This window comes from Cynocephalus volans, chromosome 9 (genome assembly GCF_027409185.1).
Source record: "Cynocephalus volans isolate mCynVol1 chromosome 9, mCynVol1.pri, whole genome shotgun sequence".
Lineage (NCBI taxonomy): Eukaryota > Metazoa > Chordata > Mammalia > Dermoptera > Cynocephalidae > Cynocephalus > Cynocephalus volans.
The window spans coordinates 60,957,519-60,980,138 of NC_084468.1; the positions used below are offsets into that span (position 1 = coordinate 60,957,519).

At 39.2% G+C, this 22,620-nt stretch overlaps 1 protein-coding gene and 1 pseudogene across 2 annotated transcripts in view; both read left to right on the forward strand.

Annotated features, from left to right (window-relative positions):
* Window positions 1-22,620, forward strand: part of SLC4A4 (solute carrier family 4 member 4) — a 355,627-nt gene that overhangs the window by 214,166 nt on the left and 118,841 nt on the right. For both annotated transcript variants that reach the window (XM_063107589.1, XM_063107590.1), the window contains exon 8: window positions 22,433-22,590. In XM_063107589.1, the coding sequence (XP_062963659.1) occupies window positions 22,433-22,590 (158 nt within the window). The remainder of the gene's footprint in view (window positions 1-22,432; window positions 22,591-22,620) is intronic.
* Window positions 2,502-2,596, forward strand: LOC134386691 (U6 spliceosomal RNA; annotated as a pseudogene).

A 22,620-nucleotide genomic window follows, 5' to 3' on the forward strand; every position in this document is an offset into this window, starting at 1 on the left:
ATTTAGTCATTGGAAATATTCTTCTAAATCACAGCTTAAAGATAATTAATGTAAAGGGTAATCAGAGCTTCCATTAACAGAACAACAACAAAAAAATGTTTCTAGCAATTATCTCAGTAGTTTTCTCTATCACATCAAAAAAGTCCTATCCCACAAGTAAGCTTAGAAGATGAGTAAAGAATATCCTTATTTAACAGTTTTAAGATGCTTTTTCTTATGAAGTCTTGGAATAAGAAGCAATGCCTGATAAAACTTAGAAAAAAGCGATTCTTATCTTTGTCCTTCATTTGCCATTTTCTAGTTGGGCAACCATGCAATTTGCAGAAAGGAAGTGAGATTTAGTAATGGAATGCTGGGGTACGTTTGTCCAGGTTATCCAGGAACACCCAAACCCTGCCCTCAGCGCAACACTATCTAGAAATGTGTACCAGAGGATAAAGGCCAAGTAACCCTTTATTACTGACTTAAACTTTGTCTTCAAACCCCAAAGCAGAACCTTGGTGAACTAGGCCGAACCTTCTGCCTCATCTTGGTAACTGTGAAGAGCCTAGAAGCAAAACAGCCTTGTTGTACTCGGCCTGTTCTTTGTACTTGGAACCCAAACCGGAATCATGGGTCTTCCTTCTGTACTAAAAGAAAGGCCAGAATACAGCTTTCAGAGAGAAGAATTATTGTCCCAGTCCCCAGCAGAGCTGTTGTAGGCTTATTGTCTTAGAATCTGGTTAGTCCAAATCAGCCTTTTACTTCCCTATGTATGGAATAAGAGGGTTGCTAAAAGGTTTGAAGAGGATGGGACATAGGGACAGCCTTCAATAAACTGTAGAAGCCAACTGTAGGCAATGCACCAGTCTCCAATCATCATTACTCCCATATTTCCAGAGTGTGAGACTATAGGTTTGCTCCAGATAGATAAATATAGTTCTTACCAGATCAAATCTATTTCAAAATTGCTCCAGGGATTAGTTTTCACAAGGGTGGTTTTGATGGCCTGTTTCTTCATCCTAGCTCTTGCCTTGCTGGAGGCTAATTTTAACCTAAGACAACTATACTTGATTAGGTTATATTATATTTATATTGAGTGATGGGATACTAGTGTTTGTGTGCCATTGGAGGATAAAGGCAGGAATACATCATCTCAAACATAGCTTTGGTGTGGTGTGCACATTCAAGAGCTTTTTCCCTCAAGCACAGTAGGAAGAGGGAATGCAACACTCTCTGAGCTGAAGAGAGAAGGAGGTTTACCCTCTGTGTTGGAGAAACTAAAAATAAGCATGGGAGTGAGCCCCGCATGTTTAATATTGTACTAGATATTTTACATCTTATCTCTTATAATCTTTGCAGAAGTCTTTAATATATGAGCTAGGACTGGGGAATATGGTTTTAGTTTTCCATTGTCATATATTTTCTTTAATGGTTCCTTGCCAAGTATACCAGATTTGCAATGAAATTAGTTTATTTATTAAGAAACTCAGTATCATTATTTTATTAAAGTAAAATATGTGTTTATGTGTATATATATATTCACAAATCATACATCTACTTCATAATTTTTCATAATGCGAACATACTATGTTATATAATTGTCACTCAGATTATAAAATAGAACATGACCAGCATTGTATATTTGATTTTTTATTTCATTAATTTTTTTCTCTTTTTAAAAAACTTTACTTCCTTCTACCTTCCTTGGGCTTCATTTGTTGTTTTATCCTTACTTCTTGAGATATATGTTTAGATCATTGAACTTAAGCCTTTCTTCTTTTGTAATATTTGTAATCAAGACCATGAATTTTATGTAATGCATCTGTTTAGCTTCATGGCACAAGTTTCAATATCTAATATTTTCGTATTATAAGTAATATTGACTTTAACAAGTCAAAGATACATATTTTAATCTCTAGGACAACTGTTTTGTTTTTTAAGTAGATTCAACTGAAATATTCCATCTTGTAACCAATATTTGGGAAATATGAAGTTATTTCAAAGTCTGTGTCTGATAACTACAATATGTAGCTCTCCTTTAAGGTTGTTTCTAATTTCTGTTTCTTTTTTTTCCTCTTGAGTTTCAACAATTTGATCTTGTCTACTAGTATGCCTGGTAATTTCTGATTAAATATCAGATATTATACATATATATATATAGTAGAGATACTCTGAATGATATTATTTTCCTTCAGATATCATTTCTTTTGCTTTTGGCTATCAGTTAGGCCAGGGGTAGGTCACCTTAATATTCTGTCTGGAATTGAGCTGATTGGGAGCTGGGTTTCAGTTTTTACATAGTTCACCAAATATGCAGCTCCAGGCCTACAGCCACTGACAAAAAATCCTGGATTCATAGGTTCAGAGATACCTGTTATGACAGAGAAATACAGTTGAGCCTGTGCAACAGACTCTGAGTTTACTTATCTAACCAGCCACATGGATAAAGATGTCAAGTTTCTTTTTTCTTGCTGCAAGAAAAAGCAGTCAACTTGCTACTTATCTTAAAGACACTGTAACCTCCCATTAGAAAGAATGTTTCATTGTGGTACACAGATTAGCATGGTCCCTGCACAAGGATGACCCTTACATTTGTGAAGCATTTCATATTTTTAAAAAATTCTACTGAATTTGTTAAACACTCATTTTTCAAATTGGCCCTTTTCCTGAGGTATAGAGGAAGGAAACAGGCAGAGGTAGAAACATATTAAGGTTAGAGAACACTTTTTCCCTACCTTAACAGTTATTATTATTGTTTGCATTTAGTAAATGAATAAATTCATACTCAGAAAGCGTGAATAATTTACCAAGATGCTGTTAGACCTAGACTCTCTCTTATACTTTTGAGTTCCTTGGATCTTAAGGTTCTACAACATGTAATTATTCTTCAGTGCTATATCCTAGGCACTACTTGGGGCAACCTCAGTGAGATTCAAATGTAGTCTAACCATATAGTTTTTCTTTTAGATCAAGACACTTTTGAGGATGAAAGGAGGTACCATTAATAATTATGCCAGGACAATAGGTAAACTAGGACTGTCAAGAATAAACTGATAGGTAAGGTGAACCTTCTTTTCTACTAATACAGATATATTCTTCAGTGGAAGGACATGGAGCTAGGGTGACCTTGACTGATCTTGAGCTTACCAAATGAGTTTGTTTAGGAAAGAATAAGAGCTGGAAATTCAAAAAAGAAAGGGATGAGGGAAATCAGCAGGAACAAGAGAAAATAAGCTAAAAGGAAGAAAACAAGAGAGGAAAGAACACCACTAAGGATACCAGGAATAAGCTCTTTGCCCAGGAAAACAGGTGGATATTGGCATGTGGACATGACATAGGGTGAATTGAGAATAAATATGGATTGGAAGATTAAAATCATCCTTAAGGAGAGGAAAAGAGAACTTATAGATGGGGCAGCAGCAGGTGTAAGCTTTGTAAAAACAATGAGAAAGTATATCCAAGTTTAGATGATTTAATAAAATCACATAATAAAGACAGCCTACAGGATAACATTCTAATGAATCAGATTTAAAGGAAAAACCAAGAGACTTCCAGGAAGATGGTGGACTAGAGGTGCTCAGGGTGTGTTCCTCCAGCAGAAAAAGATCAAAATGGGCCACTGCCACCACTGCCACAATTGCTGGATCCATTGTCCAGTCCCAGAACCATTGTACATTGCAGAGCAGCTCCCAACAGAGCAGCAGTCACATGGGTGGCTTGTCACTGCAGCAGTGGACTCTACAGGCCCATTGCCGCCACATGAGCCAACCCTGTGGCTGCCAAGGACACTGCAAATGCAAGGGAAGCAGTTGCAGCTACTGCTCCTGCCCCAATGAGTTAACCCCGTTGCTGCCCCCACGAGGTAACTCCACTGCCACCGAAGCAAGGGAGACAGTTATGGTCACCCCTACGAGTTAACCCCACTTCTGCTGCCATGTACTAACCCCACTGTCACCAAGGACACTACAGGCATGAGGGAGGCAGTTGCAGCTGCTGGTGATGCTTCCACCCCCATGAGGTAACCCTGCTGCTGCTAAGGACGCTGCCAAGGAAACTGCAGATGATAGGAAGGCAGTTGAAGCTGCCAGTGCCGCTGCTGTCCCCACGACATAACTGTGCTATAGCGGGGGACACTACAGATGTGAGGGAGGAAGTTGCAGCCAATGACACCACCACTGCTGTGGCAACATAACCCTGCTGCTGCTGCAGACACCGCAACCAAGTGGGCAGCTGCTACAACTGTCACTGCTATAGTTGCTGCCACCACCAGTGCTGCCAGGCACCCACCACCATCGTGCAAGCAGCCTGCCACCACTGGAGCCATAACTGCCACATGGGCAGCCTGCCAAAGCTGTTGCCACTGCAAGGGTGGCCTGCTGCCACAACAGCAGCTGCAGCAGGCACTGCAGCTGTGCAGGTGGACTGCTGACCACTTGTCTGAATTGACACAAGGGGGGTCACCAGTGGAGTCTAGGGAAGGACAGTAATAGGAGAAGCAACTGCTCTACCAAATGACTAGGCATCAATGTACAGATAATAGAAATACAAAAAAACAAGAAAATATGAGTCCACCAAAGGAATACAGTAACTCTCAAGAATCAGATCCCATAGAGCAGGAATCCCTTGAAATGAGTGAAAAGGAATTCCAAGTAAAAAGCTTAAGGGAGCACAATGAGATACAAGAAGGTGCAGTTAGATGACACAGTAAACTGAACAAAGCTATCCAGGATATGAAGAAGGAATCTACCAGGAAATTAACAGTTTGAAAAAAATGCAGTAGAATTCTTGGAACTGACGGAGTCATTCAATTAGATAAAAAATGCAACTGAGAGCTTAAGCAGCAGGCTAGAACAGCAGAAGAAAGAATTTCTGATCTTCTCAGACGAAAAATAAAGAAAAAAAATTTTAAAAATAAAGAAAATCTAAGAGAGATTGCAGACAGCCGTAAGCACACAAACATCCAAATCATGAGTATTTCTGAAGGGGAGGAGAAAGGAAAAGGCAATAAGAACATATTCAATGAAATAATAGCAGAAAACTTCCCAGGTATAGGGAGAGACATGGACCTCCAGATTCAGGAGGCTCAAAGATCCCCAAACAGATTCAATTCAAAAAAGTCTTCTCCGAGGCACGTTATAGTCAAACTGGCAAGACTAAAGACAAAGAGAGAATACTAAAAACAGCAATAGAAAGGTGTCAAGTCACTTATAAGGGAGTCCTCAACAGACTAATAGCAAACTTCTCAACAGAAACTCTAGAGGCCAGAAGAGAATGGGATAATATATTGAAAATACTAAAAGAAACATGCCAGCCCAGAATACTGTATCCAGCAAGGCTATCCTTCAGAAATGAAAGAGAAATAGTTTATTTATCAGACAGACAAAAAGTATGAGAGTTTACCACCACAAAACTAGCCCTATGAGAAATCCTCAAGGGAGTCCTGCATCTGAAATCTGAAAAATAATAATCACTGCCATGAATACACAAGAAAGAAAAAAACCCACTGGTAGAACAGCTATAGATAGAAGTGCCATATGATCCAGCAATTCCACTGCTGGGTATATACCCAAAGAAATGGAAATCATTATATCGAAGGGGTACCTGCACTCCCATATTTATTGCAGCTCTATTTACAGTAGCCAAGAGTTTAAATCAACCTAATTGTTCATCAATGAATGACTGGATAAGGAAAATGTGGTATATATATATACAATGGTATACTACATACAATGGTATATATATACTATATATACACAATGGTCTAAAAAAGAATGAAATTCTGCCATTCATAGCAACTTGGATGAGCTTGGAGAAAATTAAGTTCACTGAAATAAGGCAGGCACAGAAAGAGGAATGACACATGTCCTCACTTGTAAGTGGGAGCTAAAAAATTAATAAATAAATTTTAAAAAGAAAGAAAGATACAACAACCACAATAATACACTGAACTTTCAAAAAAGAGAGAACAGAACTGAGGTTACCAGAGGTGGAAAAGGAGGTGGGGGAGGGGGTAAGAGAGGAATTAGTAAAGGGTCGTGAAAAACAATTCCATTGTATAATGTTAAATATACTAAATATCCTGATTTGGGCATCACATATTGCACACAGATATTGATATTCAACTCTACCCTACAGATATGTATAACTAACTCTGTTATAATTAAAAATAACAACAACAACAAAACAGAAAAACACAAGACAACCAAACAACACACAAGTGCTTTAAAGGAATTAAAGAGAAAGCCTGAAACTAAGTATGAGGAAATGTACATGGACACCATGCCAATTTTCAAAAACTGCCACACTTCCTGTGAACTGAAAAAACCTATGACCACATATTTCTCTGCATCTCTATTGCACAGAATCAAGATTTTTAAAGATAATTATCAATTTTGATTTTTTCAAACCATCGCACAGAAAACCTATTTCTAACATAATTTTCATATATGTAAACTTCGATTTTTTTTTTGCTTTATTTTGACTAAAAAAAAAAATAAAGGAAAAACCATGAATACTTCTGGTTATAAATAACACTTTATTATTGATGCAATTACTTTAACACTATTAACAATGTCAGAGAAAAGGAGGTAGAGCTTAAATACCTGCCTAGTGACTGAGGAATAATACAATAGCTTGGACCTTCTTACCAGGTCGATGCTGTAGGGCTGAGGGTGATGGCAAGGAGGCCAGGAGGACATAATGTTGATCAAATGGATATTCCAGCCAGTTCACATTAATCAATTAGCAGTTACATCAGGATGGGTCCCCTATAGAAAACCTAAAATATGCAAACCGCTTTCACAGAAGAGGGCAGGAGAATCTAAGACCTGAGTAGAGTGTGAAACATTGACGTTTCCACGTAGCTATATATGATGCATATTGCTTGTGTATGAATAACTTTCCCATCATCACACAGAGCTATCACCCAAGTAAGCTACCTCTTTTATAATCAGTTCACTTGTTCTGCTTTATACATTCATAATCTCTAGTTTCTTGGTATGCTAATACTGTGATTGTGGGTTTTTAGAAAAACCACTCAGAAAGTAAGAGAGGTTAAGAAATTGAAGGGGTAAACACTTACGACAGAGGGCAAGCTATATATTTCTAAGTAATTATAGCAAGACTTTACCCTGGAAGAAAGAATACAGGTCAATGTAAAAGGAGCCTGAAATGTATACATCTGGATACACAGAGCTGGCGTTATAATTGATAAAGACAAAAAGGTCACTAAATCGCTGAGCTAGCCAAAGTACCTTTTAATGAATATAGCTCCACAAGGCAGCCATTTGAAATCCATTTCTCTGAAATCAAGGTTGGCTAAAGGAATTATTTTTTTCACTGTGTGTGTTCTTGTAATTCACCCTGCATAAAATCCGGGCTGAGTATCCCTTGGAGAAGCAACTAATGATCTATAAGAAAGGAATGTCAAGCTTCATCTTTGGAATTCAGTCCCGATAAGTTTATTGGGTGTTTTTCAACCTGATTTGGAAACCCTAGATTCTGCTGTTTGCATTATTTTTTATTGCTCTTTGTAATTCCCAGTTCTATTCTTTACCTTTGTTTAATCTTTATAATTTTTTCTTAGTGTTTTACTATTGTTTCAGTTTATTGTGTAAGCCCAGAATTGGTTTTCATACTTCAGTCTTTACTTTTTTCCTTCATGAGATATTAATGGAGTACTTGAAAAAGATAAAATAACTGAAGCAGTGTGTAATGAGCCAAAATTATGGGAGAGATTTTTAAACTTTGGCTCAGAGAAGAGCCCTTTCTTGCACTCTGTTACTAGGTGTGATTACTTGTTTTGTAAGCTTCCATGGCACAAGTTACCTTTTATATGATATTTATGTTTCTTCTTTCATTACAGCTATTTCTATATGTGTTTCTTCTTCACTGGACTGTGAGTTTCCGGAGCATAGGGTCTGTGTGTCCTCTATAGTGCCTACTACCAGACCTTCAACATTATAGGCATCCATAAAGTTTGCAGAGAATTAAATGGAGTTGAGAATGGGATTAGTTGGAAGATGGGAAAGTTTCAGTCCAAAGCAGTATTATCTGATCTCATACCATAATATGCTTTATTTTTTTCCTAATGGAAGAGAAAGCATTCTTAAGCATAAAGACATATTAAAGGCTCTGAGAAAGTCTGTAGTATGAAAATTTATTTAATTTTACTTAATCTGGTGTTCTTTAAATCTATTTGACAAATACGCTTTTGTATCTGAGCTCTGCAGTGGACAGAAATATGCCTCATATTGATTTAAGCCCAGGAGGGGATTTAGTGGCTTATGTGACTGGGAAGAATTCTTTGTGAGTACACAGAATGGAGAAGCTGCAGGATGTCAGGGGCTGGGACTGGGAACTCAGCAATCTCTCTCTTCATGCATTTTTTTCTCCTGCTTCTGTTGGTTTTGTTTTGGGTGGTGACATCACTCTTTCCTAGTGTGGACATACACTGTCAACATAGTGGGGAATAACCTCAGGTGAAAGGGAAAGTGTGGATTTTTACTCATCCAAATATTGATTTTTTCAAAAGGGTTTCTTTCCTCCATGGGTCATGCATCCATTCTTTGGACTACTCTCGTCAGGGGAGAAGTTAACAAAGAGTGGCCATAACTAGGTCTTTTGTCTACTTATGGGGCCTTGGTAGGATGTGCAGAACCTACTCCTTTAAGAAGGAGTTAGGAAAGCTTATTGTGAAGAGCAGAAATAATAATCACCATTCTTCATTCAGCAAATATTTATTGAATCTTTCTCTTCAGGCACTCCTCCAGGCACTTGGGTCACAACACTGACAAAATAGGTGAACATTTCTACCTTCAGGGAGCTTACATTCTAGTAGGGAGGCAGATAAAAAAAAAAAAAGTCAAGTGAAACATATGGTATGTTTGACTGTGATAAGTACAAGGAAGAAAAATAGAGCAGAAAAGAGGAATAAGAAGTGTCCATGGAGAGAAGGGAGTTGAAATTTTAGCTAGAGTGGCTAAGGAGAGCCTCTCTGATGAGAAGCTGACTTTTATTTTTTTATTTTTATTTATTTATTTATTTATATTTATTTTTTAAAAATTTTATTTTGTCGATATACATTGTGGCTGATTATTGCTCCCCATCACCAAAACGTCCCTCCCTTCTCCCTCCCCCCTCCCCCCCAACAATGTCCTTTCTGTTTGCTTGTCGTATCAACTTCAAATAATTGTGGTTGTTATATCTTCTTCCCCCCCCCGTTTTTTTTTTTTTTTTTTGTGTGTGTGTGTGTGTATGTGTGAATTTATATATTAATTTTTAGCTCCCACCAATCAGTGAGAACATGTGGTATTTCTCTTTCTGTGCCTGACTTGTTTCACTTAATATAATTCTCTCAAGGTCCATCCATGTTGTTGCAAATGGCAGTATTTCATTCGTTTTTATAGCTGAGTAGTATTCCATTGTGTAGATGTACCACATTTTCCGTATCCACTCATCTGATGATGGGCATTTAGGCTGGTTCCAACTCTTGGCTATTGTAAAGAGTGCTGCGATAAACATTGGGAAACAGGTGTACCTTCGACTTGATGATTTCCATTCCTCTGGGTATATTCCCAACAGTGGGATAGCTGGGTCGTATGGTAGATCTATCTGCAATTGTTTGAGGAACCTCCATACCATTTTCCATAGAAGCTGCACCATTTTGCAGTCCCACCAACAATGTATGAGAGTTCCTTTTTCTCCGCAGCCTCGCCAGCATTTATCGTTCATAGTCTTTTGGATTTTAGCCATCCTAACTGGGGTTAGACGGTATCTCAATGTGGTTTTGATTTGCATTTCCCGGATGCTGAGTGATGTTGAGCATTTTTTCATATGTCTGTTGGCCATTTGTATATCTTCCTTAGAGAAATGCCTATTTAGCTCTTTTGCCCATTTTTTAATTGGGTTGCTTGTTTTCTTCTTGTAAAGTTGTTTGAGTTCCTTATATATTCTGGATATTAATCCTTTGTCAGATATATATTTTGCAAATATTTTCTCCCACTCTGTTGGTTGTCTTTTAACTCTTTTAATTGTTTCTTTTGCTGTGCAGAAGCTTTTTAGTTTGATATAATCCCATTTGTTTATTTTTCCTTTGGTTGCCCATGCTTTTGGGATCATATTCATGAAGTCTGAGCCCAGTCCTATTTCCTGAAGTGTTTCTCCTATGTTTTCTTTAAGAAGTTTTATTGTTTCAGGGTGTATATTTAAATCCTTAATCCATTTTGAGTTGATTTTAGTATATGGTGAGAGGTATGGATCTAGTTTCATTCTCCTGCATATGGATATCCAGTTATCCCAGCACCATTTGCTGAAGAGGCAGTCCCTTCCCCAGTGAATAGGCTTGGTGCCTTTGTCAAAGATCAGCTGGCAGTAAGTGTGTGGGTTGATTTCTGGATTCTCTATTCTATTCCATTGGTCAGTGTGTCTGTTTTTATGCCAGTACCATACTGTTTTGGTTATTATAGCTTTGTAGTATAGCTTAAAGTCAGGTAGTGTTATGCCTCCAGCTTTATTTTTTTTGCTCAGCATTGCTTTGGCTATGCGTGGTCTTTTATTGTTCCATATAAATGTCTGGATAGATTTTTCCATTTCTGAGAAAAATGTCTTTGGAATTTTGATGGGGATTGCATTGAATTTGTATATCACTTTGGGTAGTATGGACATTTTCACTATGTTGATTCTTCCAATCCAAGAGCATGGGATATCTTTCCATCTTCTTGTATCCTCTCTAATTTCTCTCAGCAGTGGTTTGTAGTTCTCATTATAGAGACTTTTCACCTCCTTGGTTAACTCAATTCCTAAGTATTTTATTTTTTTGGTGGCTATTGTAAATGGGCAGGCTTTCTTGATTTCTCGTTCTGCATGTTCACTATTGGAGAAAAGAAATGCTACTGATTTTTGCGTGTTGATTTCGTATCCTGCTACTGTGCTGAAATCATTTATCAATTCCAACAGTTTTTTTGTAGAGGTTTTAGGCTCTTCGATATATAGGATCATGTCATCTGCAAACAGGGACAGTTTGACTTCATCTTTTCCAATCTGGAGCCCTTTATTTCCTTCTCTTCTCTGATTGCTCTGGCTAGTACTTCCAACACTATGTTGAATAGGAGTGGTGAGAGTGGGCATCCTTGTCTAGTTCCTGTTCTTACAGGAAAAGCTTTCAGCTCTTCCCCATTCAGGATGATATTGGCTGTGGGTTTGGCATATATGGCTTTAATTATGTTGAGATACTTTCCCTCTATACCTAACTTATAGAGGGTCTTTGTCATGAATGAGTGCTGAACTTTACCAAATGCTTTTTCAGCATCTATAGAGATGATCATATGGTCCTTGTGTTTGAGTTTATTAATATGGTGTATCACATTTATTGATTTGCGTATGTTGAACCAACCTTGCATCCCTGGGATGAATCCCACTTGATCGTGGTGAATAATTTTACGTATGTGTTGCTGTATTCTGTTTGGTAGTATTTTAGTGAGGATTTTTGCATCTATATTCATCAAGGATATCGGCCTGTAGTTTCCTTTTTTGGTTATATCTTTACCTGGTTTTGGTATCAGGATGATGTTTGCTTCATAGAATGAGAAGCTGACTTTTAAATAAAGATCTGAAAGAAGTGAGGGAAAGGGCTGTACAGACATTGCATTCAGAGTGAACAGCACATGTGGAGGACTGGAGGTGAGTGTGCCTGGTGTGTCTGAGGGGGATGTGGAGGCCAGAGTGGTGGGCATGGAGAAAACCAGGAGAGAGTAGTGGGAAGTAAAGTCAGGGAGCTGATGGGCATCTGGTTAATGTTAGGGTTTGTGGTTGTCTCAGAGACCTTGGCTTCACTCTTAGGGAAATGGTGGCCAATAGAGGGTTTTGAGCAGAGGAATGACACTATCTGACTCCAGATTTGTCTGCTGTGGCTGCTTTGATGACTAGACTGCGGAAGGGCAGAAGCAGATAATCCAGCCAGGAGGCGATTCCATCATCCAGGAGAGAAATGATTGTAACATGACCGGGTGGTGGCAACAAAGGTGATGAGAAATGGTCAGTTTCTGGATGTACTTTGAACAGGATTTGCTGATGAAATAGACATGGGGTATGAGAGAAAGAGCGAAGTTGAAGGTAACAGGAAGGCTTCTATCCTGAGCAGTGGAAGAATGCCATTGCCATTAACCTGACGGGGAAGACTTTAGGAAGAGCTGCTTTAGGGGGACTATCAGAAGGGCTCAGTTTGGACATGTGAAGTTTTGGATTGTGTAGTAGAAATTCAAGTTGAGATGTTATAGGTCTGGAGTTGAGGGAAGAGGTCCTGGCTGAAGATATAAATTTGTGAGTCATCAGCTTGTAAATGGCATTTAAAGGAATGAGACTTGACGAGATCACACAGGGAAAGTGTGTAAACAGAAAAGGGCTAGCTGAAGACTGAGTTCTGGGGGTACCTCAGGCACCACATGTTTTTATTTTAAAATAGCACATTAGTTTCTCTTAGAACACTAGTATTCCACAAATACAGTCTGAGATATGCTAATCAAAGGAACATGCCTTTACAAATATCTCTCCTCAGAGTCTATAGAATATAGTTTATTTCTTTTGGCCTTAAAAATATACTCCTAGTTTTTCAATGTAGGTTTAATAATCTCAGTGAAGTTACCACCGTACTAGTAAAACCCTGTGGAATTATGTAATTGACTGTGAGATATTCTGCATGTGTGGTGAGTCAGGTAGTTGCTGTGACAGATCCAGATACAGTAGTAGGTTCCGGATTGAGCTTAAAACTCTCCCTAACTTTTTTGGAACATTTGATGGTCTTTAGGTCTGATGTTTATTGCTATAGGGTTCATTCCTTCCTTTTATTATATTTGTTACAGCTGAATTATGTACAAATTAACTGCTTAGTACAATGGGAAATAAATTGCTCTTAACCACTGCAAAACTCGGGAAAAGACTTAAACCTTGACAAAAGTGTGATTCAGAAATGGGCACTTCTGAAGTTCCCAAGGAAGTGAGCTGAGATGGTAAAAGGTCTTGTTCTGAGCTCTGAAGAATACTTAGAAAAGAAAGAAATGAGGAAAGGACAATTTTTGATAATGAGTGTGGGAGCATAAGTACATAAAACAGAGAGGGATTTTGGCCAGATCAATACCTACCTACAGCAAAGAGTCTGCTGGAGAGAATGGGAGGTAAAATCAGATTATTAAAGAGTTTTGGTTTCCATGTTGGTAATGGGAACTCTCTCTGGAAAAAGTCTGCAGAAGATTGATGTAGCAATGTTATATTGTATGTTTTTGGACCACTTAGCCATACACCACAGTTAGCTCTGAGCTATAGAGAATAATTCATTACGACTTCCTTAGGTGATAATTGCAGTTTTGGCAACTTGATATTTTCTTTTTTTTAAAAAATTTTATTTTGTCGATATACATTGTGGTTGATTATTGTTGCCCCTTACCAAAACCTCCCTCCCTCCTCCCTCTCCTCTCTCCCCCTCATCAATGTCCTTTCTGTTTGCTTGTCGTATCAACTTCAAGTAATTGTAGTTGTTATATCTTCTTCCCTCCCACCCCCGCTGGTTTTTTTTGTGTGTGTGTCTGTGTGTGAATTTATATATTAATTTTTAGCTCCCACCAATAAGTGAGAACATGTGGTATTTCTCTTTCTGTGCCTGACTCGTCTCACTTAATATAATTCTCTCAAGATTCATGTTGTTGCAAATGGCAGTATTTCATTCGTTTTTATAGCTGAGTACTATTCCATTGTGTAGATGTACCACATTTTCCGTATCCACTCATCTGATGATGGACATTTGGGCTGGTTCCAACTCTTGGCTATTGTAAAGAGTGCTGCGATGAACATTGGGGAACAGGTATACCTTCGACTTGATGATTTCCATTCCTCTGGGTATATTCCCAACAGTGGGATGGCTGGGTCGTATGGTAGATCTATCTGCAATTGTTTGAGGAACCTCCATACCATTTTCCATAGAGGCTGCACCATTTTGCAGTCCCACCAACAATGTATGAGAGTTCCTTTTTCTCCACAACCTCGCCAGCATTTATCATTCAAAGTCTTTTGTATTTTAGCCATCCTAACTGGGGTTAGATGGTATCTCAGTGTGGTTTTGATTTGCATTTCCTGGATACTGAGTGATGTTGAGCATTTTTTCATATGTCTGTTGGCCATTTGTATATCTTCCTTAGAGAAATGCCTACTTAGCTCTTTTGCCCATTTTTTAATTGGGTTGCTTGTTTTTTTCTTGTAAAGTTGTTTGAGTTCCTTGTATATTCTAGATATTAATCCTTTGTCAGATGTATATTTTGCAAATATTTTCTCCCACTCTGTTGGTTGTCTTTTAACTCTTTTAATTGTTTCTTTTGCTGTGCAGAAGCTTTTTAGTTTGATATAATCCCATTTGTTTATTTTTCCTTTGGTTGCCCGTGCTTTTGGGGTTGTATTCATGAAGTCTGTGTCCAGACCTATTTCCTGAAGTGTTTCTCCTATGTTTTCTTTAAGAAGTTTTACTGTTTCAGGGTGTATATTTAAATCCTTAATACATTTTGAGTTGATTTTAGTATATGGTGAGAGGTATGGGTCTAGTTTCATTCTCCTGCATATGGATATCCAGTTATCCCAGCACCATTTGCTGAAGAGGCAGTCCCTTCCCCAGTGAATAGGCTTGGTGCCTTTGTCAAAGATCAGCTGGCAGTAAGTGTGTGGGTTGATTTCTGGATTCTCTATTCTATTCCATTGGTCAGTGTGTCTGTTTTTATGCCAGTACCATACTGTTTTGGTTATTATAGCTTTGTAGTATAGCTTAAAGTCAGGTAGTGTTATGCCTCCAGCTTTATTTTTTTTGCTCAGCATTGCTTTGGCTATGCGTGGTCTCTTATTGTTCCATATAAATGTCTGGATAGTTCTTTCCATTTCTGAGAAAAATGTCTTTGGAATTTTGATGGGGATTGCATTGAATTTGTATATCACTTTGGGTAGTATGGACATTTTCACTATATTGATTCTCCCAATCCAAGAGCATGGGATATCTTTCCATCTTCTTGTATCCTCTCTAATTTCTCTCAGCAGTGGTTTGTAGTTCTCATTATAGAGATTTTTCACCTCCTTGGTTAACTCAATTCCTAAGTATTTTATTTTTTTGGTGGCTATTGTAAATGGGCAGGCTTTCTTGATTTCTCGTTCTGCATGTTCACTATTGGAGAAAAGAAATGCTACTGATTTTTGCATGTTGATTTTGTATCCTGCTACTGTGCTGAAATCATTTATCAATTCCAACAGTTTTTTTGTAGAGGTTTTAGGCTGTTCTATATATAGCATCATGTCATCTGCAAACAGAGACAGTTTGACTTCATCTTTTCCAATCTGGAGCCCTTTATTTCCTTTTCTTCTCTGATTGCTCTGGCTAGTACTTCCAACACTATGTTGAATAGGAGTGCTGAGAGTGGGCATCCTTGACTAGTTCCTGTTCTTAAAGGAAAAGCTTTCAGCTTTTCCCCATTCAGGATGATATTGGCAGTGGGCTTGTCATATATGGCTTTAATTATGTTGAGATACTTTCCCTCTATACCTAACTTATAGAGGGTCTTTGTCATGAATGAGTGCTGAATTTTATCAAATGCTTTTTCAGCATCTATAGAGATGATCATTTGGTCCTTGTGTTTGAGTTTATTAATATGGTGTATCACTTTTATTGATTTGCGTATGTTGAACCAACCTTGCATCCCTGAGATGAATCCCACTTGATCGTGGTGAATAATTTTACGTATGTGTTGCTGTATTCTGTTTGCTAGTATTTTAGTGAGGATTTTTGCCTCTATATTCATCAAGGATATCGGCCTGTAGTTTTCTTTTTTCGTTATATCTTTACCTGGTTTTGGTATCAGGATGATGTTTGCTTCATAGAATGAGTTGGGAGATTTGCGTCTCTTTCAATCTTTTGGAATAGTTTGTAAAGAATCGGTGTCAATTCCTCTTTGAATGTTTGGTAAAATTCTGCTATGAGTCCATCTCGTCCTGGGCTTTTCTTTGTTGGGAGCCTTCTGATAACAGCTTCAATCTCCTTTATTGTTATTGGTCTGTTCAAATTTTCTACGTCTTCATGGTTCAGTTTTGGGAGCTTGTGTGTGTCCAGAAATTTGTCCATTTCCTCCAGATTGTCAAATTTGTTGGCGTATAGTTGTTTATAGTAGTCTCAAATGATTCCTTGTATTTCCGATGAATCAGTTGTAATATCGCCTTTTTCGATTCTAATTTTTTTATTTGAGCCTTCTCTCTTCTTTTTTTTGTTAGCCATGCTAATGGTTTGTCAATTTTGTTTATCTTTTCAAAAAACCAACTTTTTGATTCATTGATCTTTTGTATTGTTTTTTTGGTTTCAATTTCATTCGGTTCTGCTCTGATCTTAATGATTTCTTTCTGTCTGCTAACTTTAGGTTTGGATTGTTCTTGTTTTTCTAGTTCTTTAAGGTGAAGTGTTAGGTTGTTCACTTGCCATCTTTCCATTCTTCTGAGCTGAGCATTTAATGCAATAAATTTCCCCCTTAATACTGCTTTTGCAGTATCCCACAGGTTTTGGTATGATGTATCATCATTTTCATTCGTTTCAATAAATTTTTTGATATCCTGCTTGATTTCTTCTTGTACACATATGTCATTAAGTAGAATGCTGTTTAATTTCCATGTGTTTGTATAGTTTCCAGAGTTTCATTTGTTATTAATTTCTAGTTTTAATCCATTGTGGTCTGAGAAAATACATGGGATAATTCCAATTTTTTGAATTTATTGAGACTTGATTTGTGACCTAATATGTGATCTATCCTGGAGAATGATCCATGTGCTGATGAGAAGAATGAATATTCTGAGGTTGTTGGATGGAATGTTCTGTAGATATCTGCCAATTCCAATTGGTCTAGAGTCTTGTTTAGATCTTGTGTTTCTCTACTGATTCTTTGCCTAGATGATCTGTCTAATATTGACAGTGGAGTGTTCAGGTCCCCTGCTATTATGGTATTAGTGTCTATTTCCTTCTTTAGGTCTAATAGAGTTTGTTTTATAAATCTGGCTGCTCCAACATTGGTTGCATACATATTTATGACTGTTATGTCTTCTTGATGGATCAGTCCTTTTATCATTAAGTAGTGTCCCTCATTGTCTCTTTTTATGGTTTTTAGTTTAAAGTCTATTTTGTCAGATATAAGAATAGCTACTCCAGCTCATTTTTCTTTTCTGTTTGCATGGTAAATCTTTTTCCATCCTTTCACTCTTAGTCTATGTGAATCTTTACGGGTGAGGTGGGTCTCTTGTAGGCAGCATATAGTTGAGTCCTCCTTTTTGATCCAGTCAGCCAGTCTGTGTCTTTTGATTGGGGAATTTAAGCCTTTTATCTTAAGAGTTGTTATTGAAAGGTGTTGATTTATTCCTAGCATTTTATTGGTTGTTTGGTTGTCTTAGGTGTCTTTTGTTCCTTGCTTTCTGATTTACTGTTTGGTTTCTGTGTTTGTTGGTTCCTTAGGTTGTAGATAGCATTTTTGTTTGCTTGTTTTCTCTTCATGAATGCCATTTTTATTATACTAGTGGGTTTTGATTTTTCTTGGGTTTTTATGGCAGTGGTAGTTATTTTTCAGGAACTAAACCCAGTACTCCCTTGAGGATTTCTTGTAAGGGTGGTTGTGTGGTAGTGAACTCCTGCAGTTTTTGTTTGTCTGAGAAATATACTATTTGCCCTTCATTTCGGAAGGATAGCCTTGCAGGGTAGAGTATTCTTGGCTGGCAATCTTTGTCTTTTAGTATTTTGAATATATCATCCCATTCCTTTCTAGCTTTTAGGGTTTGTGATGAAAAGTCTGATGTTAGCCTGATTGGGGCTCCCTTATAGGTGATTTGACACTTCTCTCTTGCAGCTTTTAGGATTCTCTCTTTGTCTCTGGGTTTTGCCAGTTTGACTATAACATATCTTGGAGAAGGCCTTTTTGGGTTGAATACATTTGGAGATCGTTGAGCTTCCTGGATCTGAAGATCTGTGATTTTTCCTATACCTGGGAAGTTTTCTGCCACTATTTTGTTGAATATGTTTTCAATAGAATCTCCATTTTCCTCCCCTTCTGGAATACCCATGACTCGGATATTTGAACGCTTGAGGTTGTCTGATATCTCTCTCAGATTTTCTTCCATGTCCTTGATTCTTTTTTCTTTCTTTTTGTCTGCTTGTGTTATTTCAAACAGCCCATCTTCAAGTTCAGAGGTTCTCTCTTCAACCTCGACAAGCCTGCTGGTTAAACTCTCCATTGTGTTTTTTATTTCGCTGAATAACTTCTTCAGTTCGGCAAGTTCTGCTACGTTTTTTTTCAGGACATTGATTTCCTTGTCCATTTCGTCTTTCAGGTCCTGTATACTTTTCCTCATTTCATCCTGATGTCTAGCTGAGTTTTCTTGTATCTCATTCAGTTTTCTTAGAATTATCACTCGAAATTCCTTGTCAGTCATTTCAAGGGCTTCTTGTTCTATAGGATCTAGAGTTTGAGATTTATTAACTTTTGGTGGTGTACTTTCTTGATTTTTTGTATTTCTGGTATCTTTTTTTTGAAGTTTATTCATTGTGGCATGTGGTTTCACAGTCCACCGGTTTGAGACTATTGACTAACTAAGATGTTGCTGTGGTTCCCAATTTGGTATGGCTACCTCTGTGACTGCTCAGTTGGCCTCTAGTGCCTTGTGTGTTTGGTTGGGCCTCTCCAGGGAGCCACCTCTCTGGTCAGCTTGGACTCTGCTGGGCTGCTGGATCATGGGGCGGTACTGCAGGGTGTGTGGTCTCTGCTGAGCTTCCACTTCCTGTGCAGGACTTCTCCCTGTTCCATGTGCTCTGGCCCAGGCTGCTGGATCACACAGTGGTGGCCCCACAGGGTGTGTAGTTTCTTTTGAGTTTCTGCCTCCATAGCTGGACATCTCCCCACTCTGTGCACAGTAGGCTGGGCTGCTGGATCTCCCAGTGGCGGCCCCGCAGGGTGTGTGTTTTCTGCCGAATCTCCGCCTCCCTAGCCAGACGTCTCCCTGCTCTGTACGCACTGGGCTGGGCTGGGACGTGTCTTCTGCAACCCTCGTCTATCAGCCAGGACTTCAAGACCCTGCTTGGCACCGCCTCACCCCGGAAGTCTACCAGGTTTCTGCTAGGCGCAGACGACCAGTCACTCTGGGTGCCTTTGTAGCACTGTGTAGATCTTTCTTGGGACTTATCACCTTCCTTCTGGTATCGCGGTTATTTGTATACTTGTCTTATCTCCCACACCAGAGCATGAGCCCCTCAGGGGAGGAGCCCGCAGCACATGGTTCACCTTTGAATCCCCCCAGCATGGACCGAGTCCAGTGCCCACCCGCAGTAAGCTCTCCGGCACATTCAAGCAAACTTGGGAACTCTCCGACCACACTATTCCTAACCAGAAATCGGTTAGGCTTTTTTCCGAACTGGTGGCCGCAGAGATGGTATCTGCCTCCCGGTAACAGGAAGTTTATCAGGGGCTGGAGCCCAGGGTGTGGTGGAGTGACAGTCGGCCCAGCCCGTACTTCCTTGCCCTCCTGATGCTGGCTGGGGACACCCCACGCCACCAGCCCCGCCAGAGGACCGTAGAGGGAGTGGGAGGGGATGCCGGCCTGCAGGCCTCGCGAAGCTCTGCACCGGGGCAAGCAAATGGGAAGGCTCAGTGAGGAGCCTAGCCTGGTGAGGAGGACAGGCCTGGCTGAGCTGGGCTGGAGCCGCCACCACCTGAGAAAATGGAGGCAGTCCCAGGGCTGGTGAGTGACCCGGTGGGGCAGATGGAAGCGGGGCGGGTGTCTGCCCCCCTGCCGGGCTGGGCCGGGGGTTACTCACGGGACTGGGCCGGGCCGGGCGGCTCCCTCTCTGCCTCCACCTCGTCACTGTCCCCGTCCTCGGCTGCCGCTGCCTCAGGCTGCTCACTCGGTCCCGCGGCGCCTCACAAAGACTTTGAATGTTTCACAGTCTAGTAACTTCGTTGTCACAGGCAAAGCTTTTTGAAGTAGAACAGTAGTCAAAACAGCACTCTTTGTAGATAATGCTCAACTAAAAGTTTCTTGGTTTGTGATTTTTCCATCGGTTAGGTTTAGCGGAGGGTCCCTCGTATCCCCGCTCCTCCAACTTGATACTTTCTGATCCTTCTCATGGCTGCTATTTTCATATCTGTAAAATGTAAAAAGAATTTTTTTTAATATTAGCATTTCTTGGCGGATTAATGGTAGAAACTTTGGAAAATTCTTTGCTGCTTAGTAGTGGTCATGTTCCTGGAATCTGAGAACATATATCTTGATTTTTTTTTTTTTTTTTTTTGGTTTCCACTAATTTCTTAGCTCTAACTTTCTTGCTTTTTTCCTTACAGCTTTCTTCTTATATGTAGTACCAAATTAAAGGAAAAAATTTGTAAAAATGCTAGTGAGAGTGATGGAGCTTTCGGGATGAGTTCTCATGTCACTTATTTTCCATAATTAAAAACTCTCAAATGGAAGTGGAAGATAAAATGCTGGTATAACCTTTACATTAATGGAGAAAATTGGGTCATGCCTGCTACCCCCATCTCAGTGGTAATCCATAGCAGAACATATTAAGTTCACTGCTACTTTTGACTTGAAGGAAGGGACATTTATATTGGATGATAAGTTTGTATTAAACATCTATGTCTTCTGTATGGTCTTGCAAAATTCTTATCTCCAAGCTTTGATGATTATTGAAATATTTTCCTTGAACTGTATGAAAGAATAATGTCTACGAGATAAGCTTTCAGAGTGACTGTGTTAAGCAACGTTCACTCTCCAAGAAAGCCGTTTTACACCTTCTCCTCTCTTCTCAAACCCTCACACGCCTCCCTGCTCCTTCTGCTCAATTCACTTGTATTTCACTGCAAAAATGTAAGTCCTTGAAAGCCCTCCTCATTACCCCCATCTCTCACATCACCCACATTTGTGCCCATATAGTCTACCTTCCCTGGTTAGGATTAATAAGCTCTCTGTGTTCCTTTCTAAAGCTAACCCTTCTATCTGTGATGTGGGTATTGTTCCTTCTCAATAGTTCAAAGTTTCTTGAGCTGCTTTTGCAGTTGTCCCCTATCTCTCCTGCAGCATTAATCTGTCTCTACTAGATCATTCTCATTCACATTCCAAAATGCTGTAATAACAATCATTAAAAAAAAAAAAAATCCCCTATTTTATGCCCTCTTCCACTAACCTCCCATTTTTCAGCTTTTCTTGGTAGCAACATTTCTCAAGATATTGACTTCTGTTCTGTTTCTACTTCCTCACCTCTCTTTCTTTACTTGGTACCCTGGTGTCCACTGTAACAGCTCTTGTCAAGGTCCCCCCACACCTCCCTCTTGCCATGGTCCGTCCTTAATGCTCATCTTATTTTAGCTTGCAGCAGCCTGTGACTTGACTGATTCACTTTCCTTATGGAGCCCTTTCTTCACTTGGCTGTTGGTGAGGTTCTGGTTTTCTACCTCTTTTTCTCTGCTCTTTTTCAGTGTCCTTTGCTGATATCTTCCCCTATTCCTATAAAAAGTTTAGTAGCCCAGTGTATAGATCTTACCCCTCTTCTCTATCTACACTTACTTCCAGGATTATGATGTCTTGCCGCATGGCCTTAAATACTGTTCACATGGTGATGTCTTCTAAATTTATGTCTCCCTGCCCTGTCTTTCCTGACTTCTGGTAGGCAGCTCCTACCTAAAACTTTCAAAGCTCCTCTTTGTGGTCTTTATGATCTTATAGCCTGTCCCCCCTTACTTATGCAACTTCTTTTGCTGCTATTTTTCTCTCCTTTGCTCCTTCAGCTCCCAGCACACTTGACTTCTTAATATTTTTCTATCTGCCAAGCTCTTTCCTGTCTCAAAGACTTTGCATTTGCCATTCTGTTTGCCTAGAATGTTCTTTCCCCAGATCTTCACATGGCTTTTACCCTTACTCCAACGTCAATATATTTCATCAGAGGCCTTCTCTGACCATCCTGTCTAACATAATACCTATTTTATTTTTCCTTTTTAGTACTTATCTCTACTTTAAATCATATGTTATTTCTCCCATATGGGACTATGAGCCTAAGGAGAGCATGTAATTAGTCTATCCATCCCTGTACCCCTATTGCTTATATCATTGCCCAGCTCGTAATAGACTCAACAAGTTTTCATTGAGTGAGTGAACAAATAAATGGAGTTATACTTTACATTGTTTTTTTTTTTTTTAAATCTAAACCATGTAATTATACCCTCAATAGTTTTTTTGGAATCAAGGTACAGATAAATGTTTATTATAATAAAATGGTTAAACATAGTAGGGCTAGGGCATGTTGCATGTGGACTCATACTCGTATGAAGGAATTTCCTGTGAGAAATGCATGTGGTGTCTCTTCTTGTTCCCTTCTCTGGAAATAAATGGAGTTTTCTTGGTTCTTCCCATGCAGCTGAAGAATAAGTTCATGAAAAAACTGCCACGTGATGCAGAAGCTTCCAATGTGCTTGTTGGGGAGGTTGACTTCTTGGATACTCCTTTCATTGCTTTTGTGCGGCTACAGCAGGCTGTCATGCTGGGTGCCCTGACTGAGGTCCCTGTGCCCACAAGGTAAGCTGCTCCAACCTGCTGGGGTCTACA